This window comes from Hibiscus syriacus, unplaced genomic scaffold (genome assembly GCF_006381635.1).
Source record: "Hibiscus syriacus cultivar Baekdansim isolate YM2019G1 unplaced genomic scaffold, ASM638163v2 tig00111027_pilon, whole genome shotgun sequence".
Lineage (NCBI taxonomy): Eukaryota > Viridiplantae > Streptophyta > Magnoliopsida > Malvales > Malvaceae > Hibiscus > Hibiscus syriacus.
In genome coordinates, this window is record NW_024062960.1 from 603,786 (window position 1) to 617,013 (window position 13,228).

Sequence of the window (13,228 nt, forward strand, 5' to 3'; positions counted from 1 at the left end):
TTTCAACAATTTTGGTGCCAGCTTTTTGCACCGAAAAAACCACCGAATTGCAGCTTAATTTGACAATTGTAGCTGCCACTGAATTTGACTTTTAACAATCCTATGGGTCGGATATCCGGGTCAAGCCGGTGGAGACGCCATTGCTCAAATCATATTCAGAGACTATAACTAGGTTGCCTTCCTTTTCATCTTCTTTTATGACAATTTAAGTAAAATATTTGTCCCAAAACAAAATATGCCGATAAATTTTTCTAGTGCCTCAGCTAGAAGATCACCATTTACATGGTATCCGCAAGAGTACGCCGATAAGGTCCCGATGATCGATATGAACATGCGAGCCAACGCAATTGCAAACTTCCCCGGACAAACCTATAGATTCTACAAGGCAAAACTGTTTATGAATTCGAACACAGACTAAGCTACACATCATTCTCAAAGTTTCTAATATTAGCCCCTTCCACAATACCAATCATCTCAACACCAAACAACATCCTCAAACTATATGATACCTACTCGAACATCGACGAAGCGATCGACGCCGAGACCCTATACTACAACATCCTACAATTCGATGTCGTTATCAGATTGAGGAAAAAGGATCAATGGACGAAGCTCATGTAGTGCATCTCTTCTGGAAGCCACCAAGCTTAACGGAGGTGACTGGTGCACCGAAAAAACAACTGATCGGGTTTGAGAGGGTCGAAGTGAAGAAAGGGAAGACAAAGAAAGTGACAATGGGCTTAAATGTCTGCAAAAATTTAACCTTAATTGAGTATAATCTGAAGAGCTTAGGGGCATTCCAAGAATTGAACTAGTAACCTCTCGCACCCGAAACGAGAATCATACCACTACACCAAATGTCCTATTGCTGTTCAACTTATAATTATTAATTATTTTCTCCTTTAACTCCAAATAATTTCACTAGGGACCAAAATTCAATCTTTAAATTTTATTTTGATCCATATTACTTTTTAAATTTTAACCCTTTTAATGATAACGTACACCTAAAATGTCACGTCAAACAAATTAAAATTAAACCAAAAATTGAACTTAAAGTTTAAATATTAAATTAAAAAATATATGAAATTTAAATATTAAATTAAAAAATATATGAAATTTAAATATTAAAAATTAGTTTATTAAGAAAATGAAATAAAGTAAGGAGGACCTGTTATGATTAAATTCTTGCTACTCAATAACCTTAGGTCCACCCCACCTTCTTTGAGCCTAAAGCAAATGCTTTTAAAAAATAATTAAAAATTAAATTAAATCTTACCTAAAAATGTCATTAAACATAAGATTTCAACTCTCTTTTTCACTTTTAGTTCAATCAATCTCATTACTTCAACATGCTGCTTCGCCAGCATATATGATTAGTGATTAGAGGGTTAATTAATTTCATAGAAATTTGACAATAATTTATGATTATTGGAGTACATCTTCACAAGAGATAAGGGTCGATTGATGTCATAGCGCTAGTGATAATTTGTATATATATGAGAAATACCCTAACATGATGAATCAAATGTAACGTAGATACATGAATCAGACAACCTTAATAATTAAAAAATTGTTATTATTATTTAAAGTTATGAGTTCGAATACCACATATGCATGAATATATTCACCTCAGACTGTTAACAAATTGTCATACAAAAATGATAGCAAGGAGCGAAAAGGTGATACCAATTCCTATAAATTCGCTTTAATTTGTTGCCTCATTCCTCAATTTACTGCAGTCCACAAAATTTGTGATCACCCTTGCCTTCTTCTACTCTTCCTTTAAGCTATATTAATAAAGAAATCTCAAAGCTCCAAACGGAAGAAGAAACTCAGATCGGAAGGCAAAAAGGGTGGAATTCGATTAAAAAAAAATCGTTATCGGTTACTCTTTTTCGTCTTCTTTTGATCTTAGCTTCTTCTTCTTCATTTGTTGGGAGATCCGAGCTTTTGGTGGAAGCGACAATGGCGACATTCCAAGTGACTCAACAAAAATGCAGTGCCTGCGACAAAACTGTGTATTTGGTTGATAAGTTGACGGCTGATAATAGGGTTTTCCATAAAGCTTGCTTCCGATGCCACCATTGAAGGGGTACTCTCAAGGTAACATCTTTTTATTATATCGTCTATGATTTTCAGCTGATAAATATTTAAGAATATATATTTTTTTCCTTTTTGCAGCTTAGCAACTACAACTCTTTTGAAGGGGTGTTATACTGCAGGCCTCATTTTGATCAACTCTTCAAAAGAACTGGCAGTTTGGATAAGAGTTTTGAAGGTAACTTTTTTATTGAATTGTCATTTTAACATATGATATTCGGATTTGAGTGAAAATGTTAAATTCGAATATATACTCTACATAATTAGATTTTTTTTATAAAAAAGAATTCATTGCATTTAGAAGATCTCCAGAGATTGTTTTTTCATATCAACACACCTTATGTAAACATCTTACACATATATTTTGGATAAAATAAAATGTCCGAAGAACACAACTTTTTACTTTAATAATTTTTTAGGAATTCCAAAGATTGTCGAGCCTGGAAAACAAAAAGAAAAAGAGGTAATTCTCGAAAATTATTTAATATATTTGATGATAAAATTGTTTAAAATTAAAAAAATTATGTTTAATTTTTCCATTGATTTGTATTGAATTGGATTCAACAGAATGCATTGAAAGTGTTGAACTTGTTTGATGGCACCAGAGAAAAATGCAAGGGCTGTAGCAAGACTGCTTATCCAATTGAGGGGGTAATTAATATATATGTTACTCCGATCCTTATTTTTTTAACATATTTATGTTCGATCCATATCTTTCTAGATAAATGAAAATCTTGGTAAAAAATATTAAATATAATCGTATTAGACACATTATTCATATCTGACACTTGCATCCGAATTCAAAAACAATGAAATTTGAGGGTTTTTTGTTAAATTTTTGAAGGTTGCTGCGTATGGGACATTATACCATAAGAGCTGCTTCAAATGTACACATGGAGGTTGCACCATTAGCCCATCAAACTATGTAGCACACGAACGGAAACTCTACTGCAAACATCACCATATCCAACTCTTCAAGGTCAAGGAAACTACAGCCAGCTGGAGATGACCGATCGCAAGAAACAACAGAATGCCACAGCCGATAAGGTTGCTTCCATAGAAGTCGCTACTGGGTCATGACCAAAACTCATACGCATTACTTTGCTTCGATGATGAATCAGGAAATCCTTGGGTGGGTTGGGGGGTGTTTACCCATTGTTGCAAAGATGAAACTATATGATGTGCCAATTGGGTTATTTGTTTCTTCTTTTTTAATACTCAGTGGAGTGAGCTTATGGAAATAAGATTCATTTCATATAGTTTTATTTTGAATGAATGGTTCTTTGTTTTTCATTTTGTTCTACCAATTGGTTTATAATTCATTCTACATTTGTTAGTTAAATAATTGTTTATTTTAACTTAACATTAATTATAGTTTATTTTATATCATATTATTACATAGTTTTAGACTAATTTATAACGAAAGTCATAATTTAAGGATGAAATTAAAACGTTTAAGAGCTTAAGTGTCAACCTCAAATGAATGTGATAGTTTAGCGATGTCTAGTGCAATTAAATCAAATATATATATATAAAAATTATTTTATACTCTGTCAATGGAGTTGAAAAACTTCACAAGCAATACTGAATGGGTGGCATGAAACATATATGATGTAGTAGGAAAAAATATATAAAAAGGACACATGACAATATTTAAATATTGTTTATGAAATTAACCGTAGATCTTATTATTGCGGAAGACAGCTATCGGATAGAGCAAAATCGCAACTGATAATTTGAGAAAATAAATATGAAGATAAAAGAGAGACAAAATTTACGTGGAAAACAGCTAAATAATATAGGGTAAAAACTACGGGCAACGGTAGAAGAATTTCACTATGAGAAAATAGGAATTACAACTTCTCTCGATCTACCAAGGAGAAAATAATGATAATTCTCTCTTGATAAAAAGGAGAAAACAACTCTCAGGAAACTCTCTAAATTCTCTCTAGTATTGGAAGAAAGCTAGAATGCTTTGGGATGATTTTGAAGCTAAATGAGCTAGGGTATTTATAGGTGAAGCTTAAGGACTAATTTGTAAATACCCTAAACTTTAGTGACTAAACTTTGTAATTTTCTCTTTCTCGTTTTCAATAATTACAACCCCTTTTTTTGACTTAGCATATTTCGGTGGATTTAATTTTTTTTCTTCTAACTTTCAACTTGCACCGAAAGGTGCATTGAATTTTCAACAATCTTCCACTTGAAGATTTGATTAGAACAATCATATTTTCACACCATTATTTCTACCTTGTACCTTCATGTTGCTTACGTTTCTGATAGGCCACAAGAGGATCGACACCAAGTAAACTTATCAGCATTGATTGCCTTCGTCATGAAATCTGTTATGTTGTCTTTGGTATGGATCTTCTGCATATCTACCGTTCATTCTTCCACCTTTTCACGAATGAAATGGTACTGAACTCGTATGTTCTTTGTCCTTGAATGAAATGATGGATTCCTTGTTAGATGCAAGGCGCTTTTACTATCACAAAACAGAGACATACTCTTGATTGTGCCCAAGCTCCTCCAATAGCATCTTTAACCAAATTGCTTCTTTACTGGCTTGTGTAGCTGCTACATATTTTACCTCTGTTGTGGACGTAGCCACAACTGATTGCAATTTTGAAACCCAGCTTACAGCTCCACCAGCAATTTTGAACACATATCCTGTAGTAGATTTACTTTTATCCAAATCCCCTGCATAGTCAGAATCTACATAACCATTGATTAGTAAGTTTGATCCTTCGTAACATAATGCAACATTTGAGGTCCCTTTGATGTATCTTAGGATCCTCTTTACAATATTCCAATGCTCTTTTCCTGGATTCGCCATGTACCGACTAACCACTCCCACTGCTTGTGTAATGTCTGGTCTTGTGCATATCATAGCGAACATTAAACATCCCACTGCTGATGCATACGACACTCGAGACATCTCCATCATCTCTTCTTCACTGCTAGGACTCATACTGGAGGATAATTTGAAGTTAATAGGAAGAGGGGTAAAATTGGCTTACAATCTTGCATGTTGAATCTTGACAAGATCTTCTTCAAGTAATTCTTTTGTGAAAGCCAAATCTTCCTATATTTGTCTCGGTGAATTTGCATCCCTAGAATCTTGTTTGCTGATCCCAAGTCCTTCTTTTCAAATTCCCTAGCCAGTTGTGCCTTCAATTCTTCAATATGATCTTTGTTGGGTCCTGCAACCAACATGTCATCTACATACAACAGCAATATAACAAAATTGTTATCACCAGACCTCTTGAAATAAGCACAAGGGTCTGCGTTAAGTCTGTTGTATCCAAGGCACATAATGAAGGAATCAAATCTCTTATATCAACACCTCGGCGCCTGCTTTAGACCGTATAGAGATTTGTTCAACCTGCAAACCAAGTTCTTCTTTTCTTTTTCTTCAAAACCTTCAGGTTGGAGCATGTAAATCTCTTCTTCAAGATTTCCATGAAGAAAAGTTGTTTTAACATCTAGATGCTCTAGATGTAAGTTCAATGTAGCACACATTGCCAAAACTACTCGAACTGTTGTTAGTCAGACCACAGGAGAAAATATTTCATTGAAATCAATACCTTCTTTTTGAGTATATCCTTTGACCACCAGTCTTGCACGATACCTCTCAACTTGATCGTCACCATTTCGCTTGATTTTGAAGACCCATTTGTTACCATTTGGCTTCCTTCCTTGTGGTAGTGGCACAAGGTCCCATGTATTATTTTTATGAAGGGCTTCAATTTCTTCTTGCATCGCCATCATCCACAGTGAAGCATCTGAGTTGTTTATTGCCTCCTGGTATATTGATGGCTCACCGTCCTCTGTTAAAAGGCAGTATGCAACATTTCCTTCTATAACATAATCTGAGTGCTAATTGGGACGTCTTCTCACACGATCTGATTGACGAGTAGTTGGAGCATCAGAACTCTCTGGTTCTTGTTCATCATGTGCTGGTTCTGCTTCAGAAGAATCTCCTTGTTTAACCTCTTTTTCCACATGTATCTGTGTAGTCTCTGACTTTTCAGTGCTATCATCGTCTTCTTTTCTTTATAGCTTATCTTCTAAAAAGATGACATCCCTACTGATGATCACTCTACGGGCAGTGGGATCCCACAAGCGATACCCCTTTACTCCATCAGCATACCCCAAGAATTTGCATTTCCTAAATTTTGGATCCAGCTTTGAGATTTCTTGGGAGTTATACATCACGTACACAATACTTCCAAATATATGGAGGTTTGAATAATCAGTTGATTTACCAGTCCACATCTCCATTGATGTCTTCAGCTCTATGGCAGTTGATGGAGCTCGATTCACCAAATAACAGACGGTATTGACTGTTTCTGCCCAGAATGATTTTTCTAGGCCTGCATCCTTTAACATTGCTCTTGTTCTTTCTAACAAGGTTCTGTTCATCCGCTCTGCCACTCCATTTTATTGAGGAGTGTTAGCCACTATGAACTGTCTTTTGATGCCTTCATTCCTGCAAAAGTCATCAAATTCTTCGCTTGTGTATTATCCTCCATTATCTGTTCTGAAACACTTGATCTTATTTCCAGAATCAAGTTTCACCCGCGCCTTAAAGTTTTTGAAAGTTGAAAATACGTCTGACTTCTTCTTGATAGGGCATACCCAACATCTCTTGGAGTAGTCATCAATAAATGAGAAAAAGTATTTTGCTCCACCTAGGGATGTAACTGGTGCTTTCCATACGTCAGAGTGAACCAATTCTAGAACACTTTTTCCTCTAGAATTTGATTTGTTGAATTTCAACCGGTACTGCTTACTTGTTAGCAATGGTCACACAAATGAATTGTTACATTTGTTAAGCCTGAAAGTAGGTTTTGCTCCACAAGGACTTTCATTCCTCGTTCTGACATGTGTCCAAGTTTCTGATGCCATAGCATTACAGAATTTGAACTACATGAGGCAACAGAGGCTTCTGCTTCTAGCAAAGTCTCTCCCTTCAGCATGTACAAGTTTGCAACTATCTTTTCGCCTTTCAGTACCACAAGCGCTCCACGGAACACCTTCATGATTCCTTTTCGTGTTTCAATCTTGCTTTCATTATTATCCAACAATCCGTAGGATAATAAATTTTTCTTCAGGCCTTTCATGTGCTGCACATCTCGAAGAACTTTAATTGTTCCATCATACATCTTCAATTTGATGGTTCCTACACCAATGATCTTTAAGGCATGATCATTGCAACTATACACAGATCCTCCTAAGACAGGTTCATACTGATGGAACCATTCTCTTCTTAAGGTCATGTGATATGTTGCTCTTGAATCAATGAGCCATATATCTGCAAATCTTTTTCTGCCTTCCACGGTGGTTGACGCTTCACAGCATAGATCATCTCCATCATATGAAGTGTTTGCGGTATTACCTTGTGGATTGGAGGTTCTTGCGCCGATTTTCTTCTTGGAGAACAGCAGTTGCAACGTCATCGAATACTAGACTGGTGACATTACTGTTTGTCAAGTTAATGATGAGTTGATCATACGAATCAGGTAGACTTTGAAGTAGAAGTTCAGCACGTTCTTGTTCTCCTATTGTCTTAAGGATGTAAGCTGAGAAAATAACGTGTTCAGTGTGTTTAAGTGCTCCGTCACTGAAGTAGATTCTGACATACGGAGAGTGTACAATTTCCTCTTAAGGAAACTTTTATTGCGCAACGATGTAGCCTCGTACAATTTGGTGAGATGATCTCATATCTCCTTAGCTGTCTTCTCCTCCTCGATGCTTGACAATACTTCATCTACTAATGCTAGATGAAAGTTTGCCATAGTATTCCCGTCCATTTCGATCCATTTGTTATCATCTGTGAAATCCATCGGCCTTTCACTGATAGCTGCTAGACAACCGTCTTTCCTCAGAATGGCCTTCATCTTCAATTTCCACAATGAGAAATTTCTCCCATTGAATTTTTCAACATCAAATTTCGTTGCCATAGCTTCTTTTACAGATAGCTCCCATTATTTCACTACCGTGAATAGTCCTCTAGAACCTTCAAAGAATGGGTAATAACTTCTTACTTTCTTATGTTGGAGGATCCACCTTTTGGTGGCAACCACAAAGATAATAAGCATATATTACACACTCTAATCTGGCTCGGATACCAATTTTTGCGGAAGATAAATATGAAGATAAAAGATATACAAAATTTACGTGGAAAACCCCTAAATAATATAGGGTAAAAACCACGGGCAACGGTAGAAGAATTTCACTATGAGAAAATAGGAATTACAACTTCTCTCGATCTACCAAGGAGAAAAAAATGATAATTCTCTCTTGATAAAGAGGAGAAAACAACTCTCAGGAAACTCTCTAAATTCTCTCTAGTATTGGAAGAAAGCTAGAATGCTTTGGGATGATTTTGAAGCTAAATGAGCTAGGGTATTTATAGGTGAAGCTTAACGACTAATTTGTAAATACCCAAACTTTAGTGGCTAAACTTTGTAATTTTCTCTTTCTCGTTTTCAACAATTACAACCCCTTTTTTTGACTTAACATATTTCGGTGGATTTAATTTTTTTTCTAACTTTCAACTTGCACCGAAAGGTGCATTGAATTTTCAACACTTATAATCATATATTGAACTAACTATAAAGAGGATGCAAAATGACTTTTAAAATTTTTGATGAAAACTTGATTAAAAGTAAAAGTTTATGATGCAATCGATTCAGAATTCAACTTTTTCAATTATAGTCTACATTCATTATCTTAGTTTTTCATCATAAAGGATTTCTCAATTCACTAATCTCGAATTAAACATATCTATGATAAGGTTTAACATTTACTGCACTATCTTTTTAAGGATTAGATACAAACCTCCTCTATCTTTTATCTTAGCTAAGATAGAATCGTTCTAGTTCTTCTAAAGTGAAACTAAAAACTTCCCATTTTATAACGTTTAAATTGTGTAAATAAGGATACCTCTCTATATGTATGGTTACAAATTTAATCTTATAAAGAGCGAAATAACATGATATACAAAATAGCTCTATACACTATGTACAAGAAAAAAATGAAATAATAAATATTAGAATTCTTTTCTCTTGATTTTTAAGCTTAGATAGGTGTAGTGACATTTTTGAAGTGTTCTTGATGTGATTGTATAATGGAGGGATGAGTTTGTAGCCATTTATAATCATTGTGGATGAAATCTAGCCATTTGGAGACTTTTCATAAAAAATTAAAAGTATTATGAAACTTTGAAACTCTACAAATTACAATCTCCTAGTCAGTTATATATCTTATCTCAGAAATCTTTGAAAACTTATACAACTTTTAAATATGAAATTAACGGAAAATATTCAATTAACGATAATATAATATTCAAAGTCCATATGATAAAGTTTGTAACACACATATATAATAGTACATAAAATCATATAAATATCACGAATATAAAATATCAGTTATATCATATATATTCAAAGTAATATGTAATTACATAATTAATAACAAAATTCCCTTAAATGAAAAATAAAATATTAACAAGGGTTAATTTAAGTGATGAGTAACTTGATATTATTTAAATAAGATTTTGAATTCAAATCTTTATAAACAAATTATTTTTTGGTAGAATATTTACTCACCTAAGATGCAACGTGGATCGGTCCACTTCCTTAAAATCGGAAGTGAAAAAAAAGGAAGTAAGGCGGGCCTGTTCATGATTAAAATTTTGCTACTCAATAACCTTATGTCCACCTCCTTTCAACCTAAAGCAAATGCTTTAATAAATAAATAAATTAAATCTTACCTAAAAATGTCATCAAATAGAAGATTTTAGCTCTCTTTTTAACTTTTAGTTCAATCAATCTCATTACTTCAACATGCAGCTTCTGTAGCATATATGACTAGTGATTAGTGATTAGAGATTAAATTAATTTCAGCAATAACATTAATTGAGATTTGTTGTTTTCAATCACTTGCTGAAAGTTGTTGTATAAGATTAATCAAATGCAGTGTAGATGGTATTAATGGATTGCTTCAAGTGATAAATATAGTACGAAAATGGAAAAAGTGACACCAAATCCTATAATTTCGCTTTAATTTGTTGCCTCCCTCAATTTACTGCAGTCCACAAAATTTGTGCTCACCCTTTCCATCTTCTACCCCTCCTTCGAGCTATATTAATAAACAAATCTCAAAGCTCCAAACGAAGGAAGAAACTCAGATCGAAAGGCAAAAAGGGTGAAATTCGATTCATAAAAGAATCGTTTTCGGTTACTCTTTTTCGCCTTCTTCTGATCTTGGTTTCTTCTTCTTCTTTTGTTGAGAGATCAGAGCTTTTGGTGGAAGCAACAATGGCGACATTCCAAGCGACTCAACAAAAATGCAGTGCCTGCGACAAGACAGTGTATTTGGTTGATAAGTTGACGGCTGATAATAGGGTTTTCCATAAGGCTTGCTTCCGATGCTACCATTGCAGGAGTACTCTCAAGGTAAACATATTTTTATGACTATCGATTTTCGATATCTGGGTTTCGGTATCGAATGATTATTAAACACGAATATGTTACTTCTCGCAGCTTAGCAACTACAACTCTTTTGAAGGGGTGTTATACTGCAGGCCTCATTTTGATCAACTCTTCAAGAGAACTGGCAGTCTGGACAAGAGTTTTGAAGGTAAACTTTTCTATTCATTTACCATTTTTAACATATGTTATTCGAGTTTCAGCCTCGATTATGTACTTAATACGTTTTAGTTATTTAAAAAAAAAATCATTGTATTTGAGAATCTTTAGAAATCGTATTTTCATATCAACATGTCTTATATAAACACCAGACACAAATATTTCTAATAAAATAAAATATTCAAACAACATAATATTTTACTCCAATATTTTTTTTTCAGGAATTCCAAAGATTGTCAAGCCCGAAAGACAAAAAGAAAATGAGGTAATTCTCAAAATTTATATTTATATACAGAGGAATATTTAATGTATTGATGATAAAATTGTTTAAAATTCAAAAATTACTTTTAAGTTTTTCATTGATTTGTATCAAATTGGATCGAACAGAATGCATTGAAAGTGTTGAACTTGTTTGAGGGCACCAGAGAAAAATGCAAGGGCTGTAGCAAGACTGCTTATCCAATTGAGAGGGTAATTAAAATCTATGTTACTCCTATTCTTCTTCTTTTTAACATATTTATGTTCGATCCATATCTTTCTAGATAAATGAAAATCTTGGTAATTTTTTTAAATACAATCGTATTAGTCACATTATTCGTGTATGACACTTGCACCCGAATTCAAAAACATAAGTTAAAACCCATGTGAATTATAACAATGAAATTTGAGGGGGTTTTTTGTTGCTTTTAAGGTTACTGTGAATGGGACAATATACCACAAGAGCTGCTTCAAATGTACACATGGAGGTTGCACCATTAGCCCATCAAACTACGTAGCACATGAAGGTAAACTCTACTGCAAACATCACCATATCCAACTCTTCAAGGTCAAAGGAAACTACAGCCAGCTCGAGACGACCGATTGCGAGAAACAACAGAATGCCATGGCCGATAAGGTTGCTTCCATGGAAGTTGCTACTGAGTCATGATGAAAACTCATACGCGTTACTTTGCCTCAATGTTGAATCTGGAAATCCTTTTAATTTTTCTTTTCTTCAATCCATTGTTGCATAGATGAGACTGTATGGTGTGCTAATTGGGTTATCCGTTTCTTCTTTTTTAATACCAAGAGGAGTGAGCTTATGAAAATAAGATTCATTTCATGATTGTATTGTTTATTGAAATGTCGAAATTTATTTTGAATTATTTCAATTTTGGATTTGGATAAACATCAACAATTAAATATCAACTTTGGTTAAACGTGTAATGTGAAAGATAAAAGTTGGAGCTTCAAGCAAAGGATAGAGTATTTAAAATAATTAAGTTCCAATTAAAACGATAACAAAATGAAATTTAAGTGGTAAACATTACTCTGTAATATGCCTAACAGATGAATGGAATATTTAAATATGTCAATGTATAAGCTTAAAAGATATAAGGATTAAATTGAATAAAAATGAAGGTTACAAAGGGCAAAACTGCAATAAATGAATTATCAATAAAAGTTTGCAGTAATACATTATTAATTTGACTCGAATTTGATGTGAAACAAATTAACGAAGATGTAAAATTGTCAGAGTTCCATTGGTATTCAATGTTTAACGATTTTATTGGTCATCTTTTTAACATTGCAATTAACAATGTTCGTCGTTTGGCTCTGGTGATGCTTTGGAGCCTTTGGTTCCGTAGGGATTTGGCAGTGTGACAGGGAAAAGATGTTACTTCGACCATTGTGCTCAATTTCGGAACTAGGTTCCGGCAATTCCGGCATGACTCAGAGACTGCTCTTGTAAGAATTCTATAACCGAAAACGATCACGACGATGCTGCTACAAGGTGGCGGAATCTGTTGGGAGGGTGGCAAGTGCAATGTTGATTGACGCCTCTGTTTGCAAGGGGTCTAATGCATCTTCTTTTGTTGCCATTGCTCGACAGGTTTCAATATGTGTATTTCTTAACTTGATGCTGAAGTTATCGATTATTAAGGCTTTATTTTAAATTTAAATAAAATCGTTATTAAATTAGATTGAAACTTGTCGATATTCTAATAAAACGACTCGTACTTTATCACGAATAGCTTTATTACATTCACCTTGTCATGTTCGGACTCTTATTCGACTAGCCAGCTTAAATAATTCATGAGAAGAGACATAGCCAAAGGGAGGCAGGTAAATGCCTCGTCTCCCCTTAGTTAAATGGGACAGCAGCAGAAATGGTCCTCTCAGTTATTAATAATTCAATTTAACCATGAACTTGCATATTAAAGAGCAGGGCCGGTCCAATGAGTTTTAATGCCCTGGGCGAGATAATAATTTTATGCCCCTATACTTGTACCGTATAATAGACAAAACATAATTTTTTTTTTGGATTTTCGAAGGGAGAATTGATTAAACACCGTTTGGCATATGCACTTCCAAGGGAAAATTAATTTTTTTAGATCGACGATCATGTGTTTTGGGCTAATTTTTTTGGCCAAATATATATATACACACTATAAGCACTAGAAAACTGATGCCCCTCAAACATGCTGCCC

The 13,228-nt window shown here is 34.2% G+C and overlaps 1 protein-coding gene and 2 pseudogenes across 2 annotated transcripts; all 3 read left to right on the forward strand.

Annotated features, from left to right (window-relative positions):
• Window positions 1-815, forward strand: part of LOC120150887 — a 20,621-nt pseudogene extending 19,806 nt beyond the window's left edge.
• The window catches only part of LOC120150770, a 19,190-nt pseudogene extending 15,829 nt beyond the window's left edge, over window positions 1-3,361 (forward strand).
• Window positions 1,820-11,689, forward strand: LOC120150769 (LIM domain-containing protein WLIM1-like). Of its 2 annotated transcripts, XM_039163396.1 has the most exons (7): window positions 1,820-1,851; window positions 6,825-6,833; window positions 10,347-10,565; window positions 10,653-10,749; window positions 10,979-11,022; window positions 11,145-11,228; window positions 11,449-11,689. In XM_039163396.1, the coding sequence occupies exons 3-7, from the start codon at window positions 10,428-10,430 to the stop codon at window positions 11,683-11,685; spliced, it is 600 nt and encodes a 199-aa protein (XP_039019327.1). In that variant the 5' UTR covers window positions 1,820-1,851; window positions 6,825-6,833; window positions 10,347-10,427; the 3' UTR covers window positions 11,686-11,689. The 2 variants fall into 2 exon arrangements, with proteins under 2 accessions (XP_039019327.1, XP_039019328.1); XM_039163397.1 differs by lacking the exons at window positions 1,820-1,851; window positions 6,825-6,833 and having other exon boundaries at window positions 10,337-10,355; window positions 10,391-10,565.
• The last annotated feature ends 1,539 nt before the right edge of the window (window positions 11,690-13,228 follow it).

Excerpts from the sequence above, each read along its gene's own strand:
- LOC120150769 (XM_039163396.1), top strand. The coding sequence starts at position 10,428 with ATGGCGACATTCCAAGCGACTCAACAAAAATGCAGTGCCTGCGACAAG. Across the intron at positions 10,566-10,652 it reads ATTGCAGGAGTACTCTCAAG|CTTAGCAACTACAACTCTTT; the intron begins GTAAACATATTT and ends TACTTCTCGCAG. Across the intron at positions 10,750-10,978 it reads TCTGGACAAGAGTTTTGAAG|GAATTCCAAAGATTGTCAAG; the intron begins GTAAACTTTTCT and ends TTTTTTTTTCAG.